The 20,654-nt window shown below is 40.8% G+C and overlaps 2 protein-coding genes and 1 long non-coding RNA gene across 3 annotated transcripts in view; 2 read left to right on the top strand and 1 right to left on the bottom strand.

The window, feature by feature from the left end:
• Positions 1–802: 802 nt before the first annotated feature.
• LOC124035472 (very long-chain acyl-CoA synthetase-like) lies at positions 803–12,610 on the top strand. The gene is made up of 10 exons (XM_046348927.1): positions 803–1,400; positions 2,549–2,770; positions 3,716–3,874; positions 7,465–7,589; positions 7,902–8,096; positions 9,017–9,107; positions 9,185–9,383; positions 10,282–10,379; positions 11,921–12,051; positions 12,251–12,610. Exons 1-10 carry the CDS (start codon positions 923–925, stop codon positions 12,422–12,424), a joined length of 1,872 nt encoding a protein of 623 aa, XP_046204883.1. The 5' UTR covers positions 803–922; the 3' UTR covers positions 12,425–12,610.
• Positions 9,390–10,172, top strand: LOC124035477. Its single transcript, XR_006838742.1, has 2 exons — positions 9,390–9,814; positions 9,878–10,172. It is a non-coding gene; the product is annotated as an uncharacterized LOC124035477 (long non-coding RNA).
• Positions 12,611–12,896: 286 nt separating the features above from the next.
• LOC124035389 overlaps positions 12,897–20,654 on the bottom strand; it is a 24,416-nt gene continuing 16,658 nt past the window's right edge. Inside the window, exons 10-13 of the mRNA XM_046348844.1 lie at positions 20,200–20,301; positions 13,376–14,655; positions 13,047–13,194; positions 12,897–12,926 (exon numbers count right to left, since the gene is read on the bottom strand). Of these exons, the coding sequence (XP_046204800.1) occupies positions 12,897–12,926; positions 13,047–13,194; positions 13,376–14,655; positions 20,200–20,301 (1,560 nt within the window). The remainder of the gene's footprint in view (positions 12,927–13,046; positions 13,195–13,375; positions 14,656–20,199; positions 20,302–20,654) is intronic.

The following is a 20,654-nucleotide window of genomic DNA, read 5'->3' as shown; positions in this document are numbered from 1 at the left end:
GAGCAGATATTCCATCTATATAGACTAGGTAGAGCCTACACCTTGACCAGGGTGCAGGGCAATGATATTGGCTGTATACCACCCTCAAATTCATATCTGGGCATCGAAGACGGTTCAACTGCATTTAAGAAACATCTATTGTTCATATCCGTGATTATTTTAGACCTGGGACACCAGGTGGGTGCAATTAATGGTCAGGTGGAACAGAAAACCAGCAGTCGTCTGGCCCTGGTGCATTTCACTACCCTTGGTAGAAGACAGGGGTCAACAATGAAACCCTTTTACACAAATGGGAAATAAAAGAATGAAAACTGATATGTTGGTTGATGTATTTATGAAGGTCTAATGTAAAACCCACAGCCATAAACACAGAGACAGTGATTGAACGGTGTTGCTGAGATCTATTAGAATGTAATAAAAAGGGCTGTTTGAGCCTTCTGACTCTCCCAACAGGACCGGCATGTAGCCTGCCGATGCTGTTACAGCCCCAAAGGCCAAAACACAATAACATGTCTACTCTCAAACAAGGAGAAGTTCTATAGATCTATGGATAGAGGTCAGCAGGGGTAAACTGGGACCAGAAATCAGCTCCGGCATTTCCAACAACAACAAAAAAGTTGGACTGGCCCAATAGGCAAAAGATGACAGATGGCCAGTCTGCCCATGGAGGTCAATGCCCTAGAGGTGTCTGTCTGTAACATGACACTGCCATGGTCATAATTAGATGAATAGAATATCCTACTACGTCCTTACTTTATAGTCTTCGCAACGCCATTGGCTGTTGGGGATTTCACGCGTCCAAAGGTCGTGGAGAGTTGTGGACTGGAGGTGTTGCAATGACCTGTTACTTTCTTAAATAGCACGGCCAAGAAGACAATACCTTTTATTGACAATCACAAAGAAGTAGACCTTAACTTTCAATATGTACGTGTTATTATATACCATATTGGCAGGATTGGCTATACTGCCACTCTTCCTTTATCTCAGAAATCCTTATTTTACGCAGGACCTGCGCTACACAGTAACTTGCATCTTACTCGGGTTACGAATTAACAGAATCAAGAGGAGCAAACCGTTCTACAGCATGCTGGACTGTTTTCTCGATAAGGTCAAAAAACATCCCAACAAACAGTTTATTGTATTCGAGAAGAGTTCGTATACATACCGGGACGTTGACAAGCAGAGCAACAAGTTGGCCCGGGCGCTCTCACAGCACGCCAGCGTGAAGGAAGGGGACACTGTCGCGCTCTTCATGGGTAACGAGCCCATGTATGTGTTTATCTGGCTGGCCCTGGCTAAACTTGGATGCACAGCCGCTCTGCTCAACTACAACATCAGGTCCAAGTCCTTATTGCACTGTTTCACCTGCTGCGGAACCAACGTGCTCCTGGCTGCTTCAGGTAAGTCCAGCCCACTTACCTTGGTGTTGCCGTTTACAATATCATTTACAATATCATTGTTAATACAGCTATTTTGAATAATAATTAATATATCTATAATAACTAGTGTAGAGACCTATGGTGTCTAGATCGACAGGTAGCCTAGTGGTTAGAGCGTTGGGCCAGTAACCGATATGTAGGCTAGTGGTTAGAGTGTTGGGCCAGTAATCGATATGTAGGCTAGTGGTTAGAGCGTTGGGTCAGTAACCGATATGTAGGCTAGTGGTTAGAGTGTTGGGCCAGTAACCGATATGTAGGCAAGTTGTTAGAGCGTTGGGTCAGTAACCGATATGTAGGCTAGTGGTTAGAGCGTTGGGTCAGTAACCGATATGTAGGCTAGTGGTTAGAGTGTTGGGCCAGTAACCGATATGTAGGCTAGTGGTTAGAGCGTTGGGCCAGTAACCGATATGTAGGCTGGTTAGAGCGTTGGGCCAGTAACCGATATGTAGGCTAGTGGTTAGAGCGTTGGGCAGTAACCGATATGTAGGCAAGTTGTTAGAGCGTTGGGTCAGTAACCGATATGTAGGCTAGTGGTTAGAGTGTTGGGCCAGTAACCGAGGCTAGTGGTTAGAGTGTTGGGCCATGTAGGCTAGTGGTTAGAGCGTTGGGCCAGTAACCGATATGTAGGCTAGTGGTTAGAGTGTTGGGCCAGTAACCGATATGTAGGCAAGTTGTTAGAGCGTTGGGTCAGTAACCGATATGTAGGCTAGTGGTTAGAGCGTTGGGCCAGTAACCGATATGTAGGCTAGTGGTTAGAGCGTTGGGCCAGTAACCGATATGTAGGCTAGTGGTTACAGAGTGTTGGGCCAGTAACCGATATGTAGGCTAGTGGTTAGAGCGTAAAAATGTCGTTCTGCTCCTGAGCAAGGCAGTTAACCCACTGTTCCCTGGATGCTGAAAACGTGGATGTTGATTATGTCAGCCTCTCTGATTCAGACTTGTTGTGTTAAATGTGGAAGTTCAATGCATTCAGTTGTACAACTGACTAGGTATCCTCCTTTCCCTCTATGCAGCTAGTGGGAGGCAGTGCTAGTAGTGCACAGGCCAGAATTCATAGGATTCTGTCTCATGCTTGCTCTGTCTGTGTCCCTCACTCTCTCCTCCCCCAGAGTTGCGTGGAGCGGTAGAGGAGGTTCTCCCCACCCTGAGGGAGCAGAGTGTAAGTGTGTTTGTGCTGGGTGAGGAGGAGGAGAAGTGTGTGACGGAGGGAGTGAATACTCTGAGCAGCAGCAGGATACAGCAGGCCTCAGATCAACCTCTGGACCCACAGCTCAGGTCAAAGGTCACCTTAAAGAGCCCTGCCCTCTACATCTATACGTCAGGAACTACAGGTAAACTGGGCCAAACCAAGCTGGACTGGACTGGCCTGGTTATGCATCCAGCATAGTTGCAGGAAGTCTGCTAGAAAAAACAATGTGAAAATAAAATGTCCAGACCAGTACAGTATGTCTCTGGTCAGCCCTGTAGTGTGAATTAGACAGAATACTACTGATGTCCAGACCAGTACAGTATGTCTCTGGTCAGCCCTGTAGTGTGAATTAGACAGAATACTACTGATGTCCAGACCAGTACAGTATGTCTCTGGTCAGCCCTGTAGTGTGAATTAGACAGAATACTACTGATGTCCAGACCAGTACAGTATGTCTCTGGTCAGCCCTGTAGTGTGAATTAGACAGAATACTACTGATGTCCAGACCAGTACAGTATGTCTCTGGTCAGCCCTGTAGTGTGAATTAGACAGAATACTACTGATGTCCAGACCAGTACAGTATGTCTCTGGTCAGCCCTGTAGTGTGAATTAGACAGAATACTACTGATGTCCAGACCAGTACAGTATGTCTCTGGTCAGCCCTGTAGTGTGAATTAGACAGAATACTACTGATGTCCAGACCAGTACAGTATGTCTCTGGTCAGCCCTGTAGTGTGAATTAGACAGAATACTACTGATGTCCAGACCAGTACAGTATGTCTCTGGTCAGCCCTGTAGTGTGAATTAGACAGAATACTACTGATGTCCAGACCAGTACAGTATGTCTCTGGTCAGCCCTGTAGTGTGAATTAGACAGAATACTACTGATGTCCAGAGACCAGTATGACAGTATGACTCTGGTTGGCCCTGTAGTATAAATTAAATAGAATACTACTGATGTTTATGGCAGACAGGTAAATATTTTTAGATTACACAACTCTGATTGGTCAAAGATATAAGGTACCATTTGAGATTTTCATCAGCCTTGATTCTCTGTTTCCTGCCCTTCCTGTTGTCTCGTCCTCAGGTCTGCCGAAGGCTGCGGTGATCACACAGGAGAGGCTGTACATGGCCTCCTCTATGCAGGCCATCTCAGGTGTGGCCTCTGATGATGTCTTCTACATCTACCTGCCTCTCTACCACACCGCCGGCTTCATAATGGGTTTGACTGGAGCCATAGAGAGAGGTACACTACTGCACTGTATGGCACAGTTGGTGAGAGTGTTGTTCTCGCAGTCGCCAGGTCGTGGGTTCAATTCCTGCATGGATAACATGCACCTCATAGTAGTGCAGTATATGGGAGAAAGATACGAAGAGGTGTGAAGAACTGAACTAGTTCAGAACTTCTTAAGATCTGGTTCAGAACTTCTCTCGATCTGGTTCAGAACTTCTTTAGATTTGGTTCAGAACTTCTCTATATCTGGTTCAGAACTTCTTTAGATTTGGTTCAGAACTTCTCTCGATCTGGTTCAGAACTTCTTTAGATTTGGTTCAGAACTTCTCTATATCTGGTTCAGAACTGGTTCAAAACTTCTTTAGATCTGGTTCAGAACTTGTCTAGATCTGGTTCAGAACTAGTTCAGAACTTCTTTAGATCTGGTTCAGAACTGGTTCAGATCTTCTTTAGATCTGGTTCAGAACTAGTTCAGAACTTCTCTAGATCTGGTTCAGAACTGGTTCAGAACTTATTTAGATCTGGTTCAGAACTTATTTAGATCTGGTTCAGAACTGCTTCAGAACTGGTTCAGAACTGGTTCCATGCCATCTCTAGCAATTACAATGACTACATTCGAATGGAATACAAATGGAGAGAGAAAAACATAATAATTGAAATTCTCTGTAAAAATCACTCCTGACTTGTCACTGATGATGAAGATTAAAAATGCAAATGTCTCTGGATACACGTTCCATGTTATTTGAGGGCCGTCATGTGTAATAACGTTGTTATGATGTTGACCAGGGTTTACTAAGGGTTGTTTAATGGAGTGTCTCTTTACTCTGGGCATTGGAGTAGAGGTGACTTGGCTCTGAGGTGACTTCTAATATTTCCAGTTCCTGAGTGCATTCAAAATGGCATCCTATTCCCTTTATAGTGCACTACTTTTGTTTTTTGACCAGGGTCTATATGGCTCTGGTCAAAAGTAGTGCACTATATAAGGGAATAGGGTTACATTTGAGACGCACCCACAGAGTTCCAAGCTGTTTATGTCAACAATGACCTTAGACTCTCAAATCAACCAGGAAAAACTCATAGGCCTTAGTGGTGCTGTAGCCTTTAACTAGGGCCCAGAGTTATTCCTTCCTGGTCCGGTCACATGGTCAGGAACAACTCCTGGCCCTAACCAGAACCATTCAGAGGGGACTGCTTTAGTTAGTTAGTTAGTTAGTTAGTTAGTTAGTTAGTTAGTTAGTTAGTTAGTTAGTTAGTTAGTTAGTTAGTTAGTTAGTTAGGTAGGTAGGTAATCATTTAGTCAGTCAGTGAGTTAGTTTGTTAGGTAATAATTTAGTCAGTCAGTGAGTTAGTTTGTTAGGTAATCATGTAGTCAGTTAGTTAGTTAGGTAATCATTTAGTCAGTCAGTTAGTTAGTTAGTTAGGTAATCATTTAGTCAGTCAGTTAGTTAGTTAGTTAGGTAATCATTTAGTCAGTCAGTTAGTTAGTTAGTTAGGTAATCATTTAGTCAGTCAGTCAGTGAGTTAGTTAGTTAGGTAATCATTTAGTCAGTCAGTCAGTCAGTTAGTTAGTTAGGTAATCATTTAGTCAGTCAGTGTGTTAGGTAGTTAGTTAGGTAATCATTTTGTCAGTAAGTTTGTTAGTTTGTTTGGAAATAATTTAGTGAGTTAGTTTGTTAGGTAATCATTTAGTCAGTTAGTTAGTTAGTTAATCATTTAGTCAGTCAGTGAATTAGTTAGTTTGTTAGGTAATCATTTAGTCAGTTAGTTAGTTAGGTAATCATTTAGTCAGTCAGTGAATTAGTTAGTTTGTTAGGTAATCATTTAGTCAGTTAGTTAGTTAGTTAATCATTTAGTCAGTCAGTGAATTAGTTAGTTTGTTAGGTAATCATTTAGTCAGTTAGTTAGTTAGGTAATCATTTAGTCAGTCAGTGAATTAGTTAGTTTGTTAGGTAATCATTTAGTCAGTTGGTGAGTTAGTTAGTTAGGTAATCATTTCGTCAGTCAGTTAGTTAGTTTGTTAGTTAGTTAGGTAATCATTTTGTCAGTATGTCTGTTAGTTAGTTAGGAAATAATTTAGTCAGTGAGTTAGTTAGTTAGGTAATCATTTAGTCAGCCAGTTAGTTAGTTTGTTTGGAAATAATTTAGTCAGTTAGTGAGTTAGTTTGTTAGGTAATCATTTTGTCAGTAAGTTTGTTATTTTGTTTGGAAATAAGTTAGTCAGTTAGTGAGTTAGTTAGTTAGGAAATAATTTAGTCAGTGAGTTAGTTAGTTAGTTAATCATTTAGTCAGCCAGTTAGTTAGTTTGTTAGGTAATCATTTTGTCAGTCAGTTAGTTAGTTTGTTAGTTAGGTAATCATTTAGTCAGTTAGTTAGTTAGTTTGTTAGTTAGTTAGGTAATCATTTTGTCAGTATGTCTGTTAGTTAGTTATGAAATAATTTAGTCAGTGAGTTAGTTTGTTAGGTAATCATTTAGTCAGTCAGTTAGTTTGTTAGGTAATCATTTTGTCAGCCAGTTAGTTAGTTAGGTAATCATTTAGCCAGTCAGTTAGTTAGTTAGGTAATCATTTAGTCAGTCAGTGAGTTTGTTAGGTAATCATTTAGCCAGTCAGTTAGTTAGTTAGGTAATCATTTAGCCAGTCAGTTAGTTAGTTAGGTAATCATTTAGCCAGTCAGTTAGTTAGTTAGGTAATCATTTAGTCAGTCAGTGAGTTTGTTAGGTAATCATTTAGCCAGTCAGTTAGTTTGTTAGGTAATCATTTCGTCAGTCAGTTAGTTAGTTTGTTAGTTAGTTAGGTAATCATTTAGCCAGTCAGTTAGTTTGTTAGGTAATCATTTAGTCAGTCAGTTAGTTAGTTAGGTAATCATTTAGCCAGTCAGTTAGTTAGTTAGGAAATAATTTAGCCAGTCAGTTAGTTTGTTAGGTAATCATTTAGTCAGTCAGTTAGTTTGTTAGGTAATCATTTAGCCAGTCAGTTAGTTAGTTAGGTAATCATTTAGCCAGTCAGTTAGTTAGTTAGGTAATCATTTAGTCAGTCAGTGAGTTTGTTAGGTAATCATTTAGCCAGTCGGTTAGTTAGTTTGTTAGTTAGTTAGGTAATCATTTAGCCAGTCAGTTAGTTAGTTAGGTAATCATTTAGCCAGTCAGTTAGTTTGTTAGGTAATCATTTAGTCAGTCAGTTAGTTTGTTAGGTAATCATTTCGTCAGTCAGTTAGTTAGTTTGTTAGTTAGTTAGGTAATCATTTAGTCAGTCAGTTAGTTTGTTAGGTAATCATTTAGCCAGTCAGTTAGTTAGTTAGGTAATCATTTAGTCAGTCAGTTAGTTAGTTAGGAAATAATTTAGTCAGTGAGTTAGTTAGTTAGGTAATCATTTAGTCAGTCAGTTAGTTAGTTTGTTAGTTAGGTAATCATTTTGTCAGTATGTTTGTTAGTTTGTTAGGTAATCATTTAGTCAGTCAGTTAGTTTGTTAGGTAATCATGTAGCCAGTCAGTTAGTGAGTTAGTATGTTAGGTAATCATGTAGCCAGTCAGTTAGTGAGTTAGTTTGTTTGTCCATGAGGTTGTGAGCTCTGTTGAATGTTGGTGCTTTATCTTCTCCTCTCAGGCAACACCGTTGTCCTGAGGCGTAAATTCTCTGCCTCTAACTTCTGGGATGACTGCAGGAAACACAAGGTGACAGTGATCCAGTACATAGGAGAGATCATGAGGTACCTCTGTAACTCACCCAAGGTACTGGAACACACGCCACCTGTTACTTTCATCATTCAGACCATTACAGACCCTAAAGAAATGGGCTGATAGTATTAAATCATTTATCAATGTAAACCAAATGCCTGTACATCCTATCCTCTCTTCTCTCCTCTCCTCTCCGCTCCTCCTCTCTCCTCACCTCTCCTCACCCCACCTTCCCCCGACCTCTCCTCTTCTCTTCTCTCCTCATCTCCCCTCTCCCCTCCCCTTGTCTACTCACTTCTCCTCCCCTTACCTCTTCTCTCACCTCTCCTCACATCTCACCTCTCTCCTGTCCTCTCCTCTCCTCAGAAAGATAATGACAGGTATCACAAGGTACGTCTGGCCCTGGGTAACGGGCTTAGAGCAGACACCTGGTCAGAGTTCCTGCAGCGTTTTGGTGACATCCGTGTCTGTGAATGTTACGGAGCCACCGAGGGAAACGTCGGCTTCATCAACTACATCGGGAAAGTCGGAGCGATTGGCAAAGAGCACTTCCTTCATAAAGTGAGACTACTGTCTGGGACAATAATCGCTGTTGTGTTCCAAATACCAGCCTATTCACTTTCTAGTGCACTACTTTCAACCAGGGTCCATAGGGCTCTGGTCAAATGTAGTGCACTATAGAGGGAATAGGGTGCCGTTGGGATGCAGACACTGAACTACCTCGTTTCTATTCCTAAACAGTCTATGTGAGATGTATTACGTCAGTGTGATGAAGTGTGTCAGGACACTGTTTTGTATGGAAACTCAAATAGAAGTAGAACATCTTTGTTTTCTGGTGGCACTATACTATCTTCATTGTTATTGTAATGCAACAAAATAGGAAAAATGCCAAGGCTGAATACTTTTGAAAGATTCCTTTTTGTGACATAGATACAGTATATTACCCTGTTTATGTACATACAGTGTTATGATTTGACCCTGCTGGTCATCTATGAACATTTGAACGTCTTGGCCATGTTCTGTTATAATCTCCACCCGGCACAGCCAGAAGAGGACTGGCCACCCATTATAGCCTGGTTCCTCAAGGTTTCTTCCTAGGTTCTGGCCTTTCTAGGGAGTTTTTCCTAGCTACTGTGCTTCTACACTTGCATTGCTTGCTGTTTGGGGTTTTAGGCTGGGTTTCTGTACAGCACTTTGTGACATCAGCTGATGTACGAAGGGCTTAATAAATACATTTGATTGATTGTTTTCTCTTGTTATGTGTTGCCTGTCTGTCTGTCTGTCTGTCTGTCTGTCTGTCTGTCTGTCTGTCTGTCTGTCTGTCTGTCTGTCTGTCTGTCTGTCTGTCTGTCTGTCTGTCTGTCTGTCTGTCTGTCTGTCTGTCTGTCTGTCTGTCTGTCTGTCTGTCTGTCTGTCTGTCTGTCTGTCTGTCTGTCTGTCTGTCTGTCTGTCTGTCTGTCTGTCTGTCTGTCTGTTCGCAGGCAAACTTCTCCTACGTTCTGATTCAGTATGACACAGAGAGAGAGGAACCTGTCAAAGACTCTAGAGGTTTTTGTATCAAAGTCCCTAAAGGTGAGAACACACATACACACACACACACATAAACACACACAAACACACACCTCATTACTTGTTGTTTTGGTCCTCAGGAGAAACTGGATTGCTGGTTGCCAAGATTACGGCGCAGGCTCCGTTTAGTGGCTATGTTAATAACGAGCAGCAGACAGACAGGAAGAAGCTGAGAGATGTGTTTGTTGAGGGAGATCTGTACTTCAACAGTGGAGACCTGCTGAGGATCGACCACGAGGGCTTTGTTTACTTCATGGACCGCATCGGAGACACCTTCAGGTCAGAAACGCTTTAGCTGTTTTTACTTTAGTAGTTATCAACTAAAGGTTTAATAATGAGCTGGGTTCAAGTTATTTATGGGGTGGCAGGGAACCTAGTGGGTAGAGCGTTGGACACTTAACCGAAAGGTTGCAAGATCGAATCCCTGAGCTGACAAGGTAAAAAAATCTGTCGTTCTGCCCCTGAATAAGTCAGTTAACTGTCATTGAAAATAAGAATTAGTTCTTAACTGACTTGACTAGTTAAATAAAGGTTAAAAAAAGACAATGTCCTGTTCTGTGAATCACCTGCAGGTTGAGTTATGAGTTGGGTTTAATACTATAGATGTAATGTTATTGTCCTGTTCTGTGAATCACCTGCAGGTTGAGTTATGAGTTGGGTTTAATACTATAGATGTCATGTTATTGTCCTGTCCTGTGAATCACCTGCAGGTTGAGTTATGAGTTGGGTTTAATACTATAGATGTTGTTATTGTCCTGTTTAATCACCTGCAGGTTGAGATATGAGTTGGGTTTAATACTATAGATGTAATGTTATTGTCCTGTCCTGTGAATCACCTGCAGGTTGAGTTATGAGCTGGGTTTAATACTATAGATGTAATGTTATTATCCTGTCCTGTGAATCACCTGCAGGTTGAGTTATGAGCTGGGTTTAATACTGTAGATGTAATGTTATTGTCCTGTTCTGTGAATCACCTGCAGGTTGAGTTATGAGCTGGGTTTAATACTGTAGATGTAATGTTATTGTCCTGTCCTGTGAATCACCTGCAGGTTGAGTTATGAGCTGGGTTTCTCTAGGTTTCTTCCTTCTTGGAAGTGTTTGCAGTCTGCTTCTGCTTGCTCTTTGGGTTCTAGTCCAGGCTACTGTCTGAATTAATTTGCTATGAGTCAACATCCAGGTGGAAAGGAGAGAACGTGGCCACCACGGAGGTCACTGAGCACCTGATCATGGTGGAATGTATCGAAGAAGCCAACGTCTACGGTGTCAAGGTTCCAGGTGATTTGACTTTTGATTTTAGTCATTTAGCAGACGCTCTTAGCCAGAGGTAGCTAGGTTCATTTAACAGACGCTCTCATCAAGAGGAGGCTAGGTTCATTTAACAGACTCTCTTAGCCAGAGGTAGCTAGGTTCATTTAACAGACGCTCTCATCCAGAGGTAGGTTCATTTAACAGACTCTCTCATCCAGAGGTAGCTAGGTTCATTTAACAGACTCTCTCATCAAGAGGAGGCTAGGTTCATTTAGCAGACGCTCTTATCCAGAGGTAGCTAGGTTCATTTAACAGACTCTCTCATCAAGAGGAGGCTAGGTTCATTTAACAGACTCTCTTATCCAGAGGTAGCTAGGTTCATTTAACAGACTCTCTCATCCAGAGGTAGCTAGGTTCATTTAACAGACTCTCTCATCCAGATGTAGCTAGGTTCATTTAACAGACTCTCTCATCCAGAGGTAGCTAGGTTCATTTAACAGACTCTCTCATCAAGAGGAGGCTAGGTTCATTTAAGACTCTCTTATCCAGAGGTAGCTAGGTTCATTTAACAGACTCTCTTATCCAGAGGTAGCTAGGTTCATTTAACAGACTCTCTCATCCAGAGGTAGCTAGGTTCATTTAACAGACTCTCTTATCCAGAGGTAGCTAGGTTCATTTAACAGACTCTCTCATCCAGAGGTAGCTAGGTTCATTTAACAGACTCTCTTATCCAGAGGTAGCTAGGTTCATTTAACAGACTCTTTTATCCAGAGGTAGCTAGGTTCATTTAACAGACTCTTTTATCCAGAGGTAGCTATTCATTTAACAGACTCTTTTATCCAGAGGTAGCTAGGTTCATTTAACAGACTCTCTTATCCAGAGGTAGCTAGGTTCATTTAACAGACTCTTTTATCCAGAGGTAGCTAGGTTCATTTAACAGACTCTTTTATCCAGAGGTAGCTAGGTTCATTTAACAGACTCTTTTATCCAGAGGTAGCTAGGTTCATTTAACAGACTCTTTTATCCAGAGGTAGCTAGGTTCATTTAACAGACTCTCTTATCCAGAGTAGCTAGGTTCATTTAACAGACTCTCTTATCCAGAGGTAGCTAGGTTCATTTAACAGACACTCTTATCCAGAGGTAGCTAGGTTCATTTAACAGACTCTAGGTTCATTTATCTTTTATCCAGAGGTAGCTAGGTTCATTTAACAGACTCTTTTATCCAGAGGTAGCTAGGTTCATTTAACAGACTCTTTTATCCAGAGGTAGCTAGGTTCATTTAACAGACACTCTTACCTCATGAAACATTTTATTTTTTATAGAATGTTTTATATCAACTATGCACAGTTGACATAGTATATATAGCTACATATAACAATACACACCTACACACCTATAACACTCACAGTCACATCATTGTGTCGTTGTCATCTCAGTGTGTTCTTCTCATGTCAGTGTGAATGACCAGGACATTAAAGGGGGAGAATTCAAAACCGATAGTAATTTCTGAACATGTATCAAAGTCAGCTGTCTCTCTTGGTGATCGTGCTTGGTGACGTACCCCACAGGACACGAGGGGCGGGTTGGAATGGCAGCGATCAAACTGAAAGATGACATGGAGTTTGACAGTAAAGCCACGCTGGAGCACGTGAAGACCTCCCTGCCCAGCTACGCTCGACCGCGTTTCATACGCATACAGGTGATCCCGTGGAAATAATGTCCTAATTACAATCATCGTCATGACACCTTTTATTTGCACTCAAAGCCACCGTCTGGGACATGTTGAAGAGATTCCCTGATCCCAAGTTGTACCTATGTTAAAGATTTTCTCAAAACGCTTAATATTCATTAAACATATATATTTTAATGTCATTTAATTTATTTTTTAAATATCCCAGAATTCCCTGGCTGTGACTGGAACGTTCAAGCATATGAAGGTGAAGCTAGCCGAAGAGGGATTCAACCCATCCATGATGCAGGATCGATTATACTACCTGGAGGACAGTAAGGGATACATCCCAATGACACAGGAGATGTACCACTCTATTTCTGATGGAAAGATACACTTATGATTGATTTTTTATTTACATATTTTCTAACTGTTAATCTCTTATTTTAAAATTAACTGTCAAATTATTCATCTGATGTACATTTTATGACTATAGAAAAACAATGTGAAAATTGAAAACTGTATGGAACATTTATAAATGAATAAATATAGATTGATTTTGTAATAAATACAAAAACACATTGTATATCTATCTGAGATGTATGGCTGTGTCACTTTAAAAAATGATATCTGATTTTTTTAAATCTAAAATAAATGAAAGACCTCAGAGCTCTGCCATCTCTACACCCTGAAACCACCAAGGTGTTTGTGGGAAACATTTGGTAGGGAGACTACAGGGTCGTATGCATCAGGCACCAAATGGAAGAAAATGGATTGGACCAAGGTGGTCTTGTACAATAAGAAACATTCATTTTCCATTGCAAAACATTTTGCTACGTTGTGCCTAATGAATACGACCCAGGAGCTAACCTTGGCTACAGTAGAGCAGGGAAGTTAGCGGTTATCTACTGGAGTCACAGGGGAACAAGACCAACAGCGGAGTCTCCTACACCCAGAGGAGGACCAGGGTTTTGGGGAGATCTGAGCTTTGGAGCGATTTGAAGTCCCCTGACAGGGCAGCACACCTGGTAGTGCCCACACTGCACCCACAGGTGGCAGAAACTGGGCAAGCTGTAGAACTTGGTGAGCTTCCTCAGGACCCGTTTTCCCAGCTGGTTGGAATTGGTTGGAGAAGGCCACTCTGGGATCTGAAAGAGGCCTGAAGGGCTTGGGCTGGAAGAGAGACGTCTGAGCTGGGTGTCATTTAGGGGTGGATGAGGTCTGGGTCTTTATGTCCAGGCTGCGAGTCCGTGACAGAGCTAGAGAGAGGCTTAGAAAGAGGGTCAGTGTTATGACCAAACAGGGGCCCAATGGGGCCAGGTAAGGGCTCACTGCTGCAGCTCAGAGAGCGTACTGTCCTCCTCGGCCTGTTCTCAGACCCAGACTTTTCTTTATCCATCCAGAATGGTGGTTGTGGTCTAAATCCAGTCTTATCACTGTCCAAGCGGAGCTGTGGTTGGACCCTCTGAACTCTGAAGGCAGCAGTACAGGGGACCTCCTCAGGGCCGTCTCTGGCTCCTTTCTCTGGATCCTGGCTGGTCTGGGCCAGGCTGGTCCCAAGCTCTCTGGGTCCTGTCTTGGGGCTGGTCTGGGCCAGGCTGGTCCCAAGCTCTCTGGGTCCTGTCTTGGGGCTGGTCTGGGCCAGGCTGGTCCCAAGCTCTCTGGGTCCTGTCTTGGGGCTGGTCTGGGCCAGGCTGGTCCCAAGCTCTCTGGGTCCTGTCTTGGGGCTGGTCTGGGCCAGGCTGGTCCCAAGCTCTCTGGTCCTGTCTTGGGGCTGGTCTGGGCCAGGCTGGTCCCAAGCTCTCTGGGTCCTGTCTTGGGGCTGGTCTGGGCCAGGCTGGTCCCAAGCTCTCTGGGTCCTGTCTTGGGGCTGGTCTGGGCCAGGCTGGTCCCAAGCTCTCTGGGTCCTGTCTTGGGGCTGGTCTGGGCCAGGCTGGTCCCAAGCTCTCTGGGTCCTGTCTTGGGGCTGGTCTGGGCCAGGCTGGTCCCAAGCTCTCTGGGTCCTGTCTTGGGGCTGGTCTGGGCCAGGCTGGTCCCAAGCTCTCTGGGTCCTGTCTTGGGGCTGGTCTGTGTCGGGTCGGCCTCTAGCTCTTTGGATCCTGTCTCGGGACTGGCCTGTGTCGGGTCGGCCTCTAGCTCTTTAGATCCTGTCTTGGGGCTCGTCTGTGTCGGGCCGACCTCTAGCTCTTTAGATCCTGTATTGGGGCTGGTCTGTGTCTGGCCGGTCTCCAACTCTTTGGGTGTTTTCAGCGGTTCGTCCTCTGTGTCACTGATGGCCTTTTCAATCTCCTTTGGTTTCCTAGTCATGAGAGAGGCAGCCAAGCCCTCTGCTGCTGTTGTTGTGTGATTCCCCGAATCACTGTTTGTCTCTGACAGCTTCTCAACAGTTTTTCTGACTGGAGACTGCTGCTCCTCCATTTTACTGACCGCCTGTTTTTCGGCCGCCTCGGCTAGAAGGTCGGCGGCCATTTTGCGAATGATGTCCCAGTCCCTGATGATGTCCTCTGAGGTGGTCAGCTGTGACGTCACGGTGAAGCGGATGATGCGTTTCCCATCGATGTCGGCGGGGACAAGGTACATGGTACGGGACCGCGTCAGTCGCCGCAGCAACTCCTGAGTCAGAGCATTCCCTTCCTGAGAGAGAGAGAGAGAGAGAGAGAGAGAGAGAGAGAGAGAGAGAGAGAGAGAGAGAGAGAGAGATTTCAATTGACATAATATGTAAGTAAGCTCTGTATTTATCCTAAAGTAGGCCCATTTATTTGTAATCAAATTTGAATTTTTATTCAAACTAGAGTTGGGTTCAATACTTAGGCTCGGATCTAATCCAGTCAGGTTGGAGTTGGGTTCAATACTTAGGCTCGGATCTAATCCAGTCAGGTTGGAGTTGGGTTCAATACTTAGGCTCGGATCTAATCCAGTCAGGTTGGAGTTGGGTTCAATACTTAGGCTCGGATCTAATCCAGTCAGGTTGGAGTTGGGTTCAATACTTAGGCCGGAATTCAATCTATTCAGGTTGGAGACAATGCTGCTTTTAAAGGCAATGTTCCCACGTTAGCAGAGACCTCATTAAAATGCTGCGTATGTAGACTCAACCAGAAATAACCTTTAAGTGGAGCATTGTCCAAAGACTGTGATTAGATTGAATCCCAGTCTATAAAGGTGGGTTGGGCACACCCAGGTTATCCATGTGAAGGAATGATCTCTATCAGTGCTCTGCCCTTTACGGGGTGGCAGGTAGCCTAGTGGTTAGAGCATTGGAATGGAACTAATCCCCAGAGCTGACAAGGTAAAAATCTGTCGTTCTGCCCTAACAGGCAGGTTGGACTGTTCCTAGGCCGTCATTGAAAATAAGAATTTGTTCTTAATGACTTGCCTTTAAATAAAGTTAAAATAATAAACCATTAACAATACCTGTTACCTCATAGGCTTAAACCTGCAATGACTAATTTGAACCAGTCAGGTTGGAGTTGCCAATTCAATGAACAAGCCTTGTCAATCATTATCCAGCTCAGAGCAACAGACTGACTTAGGACCTATACAGTGTGTTCACAGGTGACCATGACATCTAAGAACCATAACTATGTGGACATTGCAGAGACCTATCTCTATACTGTGTTCTGTCTCTATCTCTATACTGTGTTCTGTCTATCTCTAGTTGTGTTCAATACTTATCTCTATACTGGATCTAATCCAGTCATCTTGGAGTTCTATCTCTATACTGTGTTCAATCTTATACTGTGTTCTATCTCAGTCTCTATACTGGTTCTTGGGTCTATACTGTGTTCTATCTCTATACTGTGTTCTATCTCTATACTGTGTTCTATCTCTATACTGTGTTCCATCTCTATCTCTATACTGTGTTCTATCTCTATACTGTGTTTTATCTCTATCTCTATACTGTGTTTTATCTCTATCTCTATACTGTGTTTTATCTCTCTACTGTGTTTTATCTCTCTACTGTGTTTTATCTCTCTACTGTGTTCTATCTCTCTACTGTGTTCTATCTCTCTACTGTGTTCTATCTCTCTACTGTGTTCTATCTCTCTACTGTGTTCTATCTCTCTACTGGTTGATCTCTCTATCTGTGTTTCTCTACTGTGTTCTATCTCTACTGTGTTCTATCTCTGGTTCTATCTCTCTACTGTGTACTATCTCTCTACTGGTTATCTCTATCTCTATACTGTGTTCTATTGGATACTCTGTTTCTAACTGTGTCTCTATCTCTATACTGTGTTTTATCTCTATCTCCCTGTTTTTTATCTCATCTCTATACTGTGTTTTATCTCTATCTCTATACTGTGTTTTATCTCTATCTCTATACTGTGTTTTATCTCTATCTCTATACTGTGTTTTATCTCTATCTCTAATGTGTTTTATCTCTATAATCTATACTGTGTTTTATCTCTATCTCTATACTGTGTTTTATCTCTATCTCTATACTGTGTTCTATCTCTACTCATCTTATCTCTATCTCTATACTGTGTTCTATCTCTATCTCAATACTGTGTTCAATCTCTACTGTGACTGTTTTATCTCTCTCTATACTGTGTTTTATCTTGCTCTATACTGTGTTTTATCTCTATCCTCTACTGTGTACTATCTCTATCTCTATACTGTGTTCTATCTCTATACTCTGATTCTATACTGTGTTCTATCTCTATACGGTGTTTTATCTCTATCTCTATACTGTTTTCTATCTCTATCTCTATACTGTGTTTTATCTCTATCTCTATACTGTGTTTTATCTCTATCTCTATACTGTGTTTTATCTCTATCTCTATACTGTGTTTTATCTCTATCTCTATACTGTGTTTTATCTCTATCTCTATACTGTGTTTTATCTCTATCTCTATACTGTGTTCTATCTCTATCTCTATACTGTGTTCTATCTCTATCTCTATACTGTGTTCTATCTCTATCTCTATACTGTGTTCTATCTCTATCTCTATACTGTTTTATCTCTCTCTATACTGTGTTTTATCTCTCTCTATACTGTGTTTTATCTCTATCTCTATACTGTGTTTTATCTCTATCTCTATACTGTGTTCTATCTCTATACTGTGTTCTATCTCTATACTGTGTTCTATCTCTATACTGTGTTCTATCTCTATCTCTATACTGTGTTCTATCTCTATACTGTGTTCTATCTCTATACTGTGTTCTATCTCTATCTCTATACTGTGTTCTATCTCTATACTGTGTTCTATCTCTATCTCTATACGGTGTTCTATCTCTATACTGTGTTCTAACTCTATCTCTATACTGTGTTCTATCTCTATGTCTATACTGTGTTCTATCTCTATACTGTGTTCTATCTCTATACTGTGTTCTATCTCTATACTGTGTTTTATCTATCTCTATACTGTGTTCTATCTCTATACTGTGTTCTATCTCTATCTCTATACTGTGTTCTATCTCTATACTGTGTTCTATCTCTATACTGTGTTCTATCTCTATACTGTGTTCTATCTCTATACTGTGTTCTATCTCTATACTGTGTTCTATCTCTATACTGTGTTCTATCTCTATCTCTATACTGTGTTTTATCTCTATCTCTATACTGTGTTTTATCTCTATCTCTATACTGTGTTCTTATCTCTATCTCTATACTGTGTTTTATCTCTATCTCTATACTGTGTTTTATCTCTATCTCTATATGCTGTGTTTTATCTCTATCTCTATACTGTGTTCTATCTCTATACTGTGTTCTATCTCTATACTGTGTTCTATCTCTATCTCTATACTGTGTTCTATCTCTATCTCTATCTCTATCTCTATACTGTGTTTTATCTCTATACTGTGTTTTATCTCTATACTGTGTTTTATCTCTATCTCTATACTGTGTTCTATCTCTATACTGTGTTCTATCTCTATCTCTATACTGTGTTTTATCTCTATCTCTATACTGTGTTTTATTATCTCTATACTGTGTTCTATCTCTATACTGTGTTTTATCTCTATCTCTATACTGTGTTCTATCTCTATACTGTGTTCTATCTCTATACTGTGTTCTATCTCTATACTGTGTTTTATCTCTATCTCTATACTGTGTTCTATCTCTATACTGTGTTTTATCTCTATCTCTATACTGTGTTTATCTATCTCTATACTGTGTTTTATCTCTATACTGTGTTCTATACTGTGTTCTATCTCTATACTGTGTTCTATCTCTATCTATACTGTGTTCTATCTCTATACTGTGTTCTATCTCTATACTGTGTTCTATCTCTATACTGTGTTCTATCTCTATCTATCTCTATACTGTGTTCTATCTCTATCTCTATACTGTGTTCTATCTCTATCTCTATACTGTGTTCTATCTCTATCTCTATACTGTGTTCTATCTCTATACTGTGTTCTATCTCTATACTGTGTTCTATCTCTATCTCTATACTGTGTTCTATCTCTATACTGTGTTTTATCTCTATCTCTATACTGTGTTTTATCTCTATCTCTATCTCTATACTGTGTTCTATCTATCTCTATACTGTGTTCTATCTATCTCTATACTGTGTTCTATCTATCTCTATACTGTGTTCTATCTCTATACTGTGTTCTATATCTATCTCTATACTGTGTTCTATCTCTATACTGTGTTCTATCTCTGTACTGTGTTTTATCTGTATTCTATATGTTTTATCTCTATCTCTATACTGTGTTCTATCTCTATACTGTGTTCTATCTCTATCTCTATACTGTGTTCTATCTCTATACTGTGTTTTATCTATCTCTATACTGTGTTCTATCTCTATACTGTGTTTTATCTCTATCTCTATACTGTGTTTTATCTCTATCTCTATACTGTGTTTATCTCTATCTCTATACTGTGTTCTATCTCTATACTGTGTTCTATATCTATCTCTATACTGTGTTCTATCTCTATACTGTGTTTTATCTCTATCTCTATACTGTGTTTTATCTCTACTGTGTTTTATCTCTATCTCTATACTGTGTTCTATCTCTATACTGTGTTCTATCTATCTCTATACTGTGTTCTATCTATCTCTATACTGTGTTCTATCTCTATCTCTATACTGTGTTCTATCTCTATACTGTGTTCTATCTCTATACTGTGTTCTATCTCTATACTGTGTTCTATGTTCTATGTACTGTGAATCTCTGTTTCAAATGTTCTTCAATGGGAGATGTATCAGTATTTGTTATCAATCACAACAGTGTTTTATCAATCACAACACACCTTTACAATACAACACAACACAACTTTTTTACAATCACAACTTTACAATGTAACTTTACAATCTCACAACACAACTTGTTCAATCTATCTCTATACAATGTGTTCAATCTCAACTGTGTTCTACAACACAACTTTACTATCTCTACAACTATCTCAACTTTTACAATCAATACAACACAACAATCTCTATCTCAATACAACACAACATAATCTTTACAACACAACTTTTCTATCAATACAACATCAATCTTCTCAATACAACTCATCACAACTTTCTATCTCAAAGTGTTCAACTTTATCAATACAATAGATGGTGAATCAACAAATGTTCTTCAATGGGAGATGTTTATTTGATACAACACAACATAACTTTACAACACAACTTTACAATGTAACTTTACAATACAACACAACACACCTTTACAATACAACACAACACAACTTTACAACACAACTTTACAATGTAACTTTACAATACAACACAACACAACTTTACAACACAACTTTACAATACAACACAACTTTACAATACAATACAACTTTACAATACAATACAATACAACACAACAACTTTACAATACAACACAACACAACTTTACAAAACAACACAACTTTACAATACAACACAACACAACTTTACAATACAACTTTACAATACAACACAACAACTTTACAAAACAACACAACTTTACAATACAACACAACATAACTTTACAACACAACTTTACAATACAACACAACTTTACAAAGCAACTTTACAATACAATACAACACAACTTTACAATACATTACAACACAACTTTACAATACAATACAACTTTACAATACAATACAACTTTACAATACAATACAACACAACACAACTTTATAATACAACACAACTTTACAATACAATACAACACAATACAATACAATACAATACAACACAACTTTACAGTACAATACAACACAACTTTACAATACAAGTATAGGCCACATACCTTGAGACAGAACACCACCAAGCCAAGGTGTCTATCAGCAGGCATATCAAAGTTAGGGTCACATCTAACCAGGGACTCCAGTAGCTTAGCCATCTCTACACCCTGAAAACACAAACGTAGAGGTCAGTCCCTGTAATGTAGCATCTCAAATTACAGAGGGAGAAAGAGACAGACAGACAGACAGACAGACAGACAGACAGACAGACAGACAGACAGACAGACAGACAGACAGACAGACAGACAGACAGACTGCCGACAGACAGACAGACAGACAGACAGACAGACAGACAGACAGACAGACAGACTGCCAGACAGACAGACAGACAGACAGACAGACAGCCGACAGACAGACAGACAGACTGCAGACAGACAGACAGACTGCCAGACAGACAGACAGACAGACTGCCTACAGACAGACAGACAGACAGACTGCCTACAGACAGACAGACAGACAG

Source organism: Oncorhynchus gorbuscha, linkage group LG05, assembly GCF_021184085.1.
Source record: "Oncorhynchus gorbuscha isolate QuinsamMale2020 ecotype Even-year linkage group LG05, OgorEven_v1.0, whole genome shotgun sequence".
NCBI classification, from domain to species: domain Eukaryota; kingdom Metazoa; phylum Chordata; class Actinopteri; order Salmoniformes; family Salmonidae; genus Oncorhynchus; species Oncorhynchus gorbuscha.
Note: the sequence above shows the minus strand (reverse complement) of the source record. Positions and strands in the feature narration are given on the sequence as shown.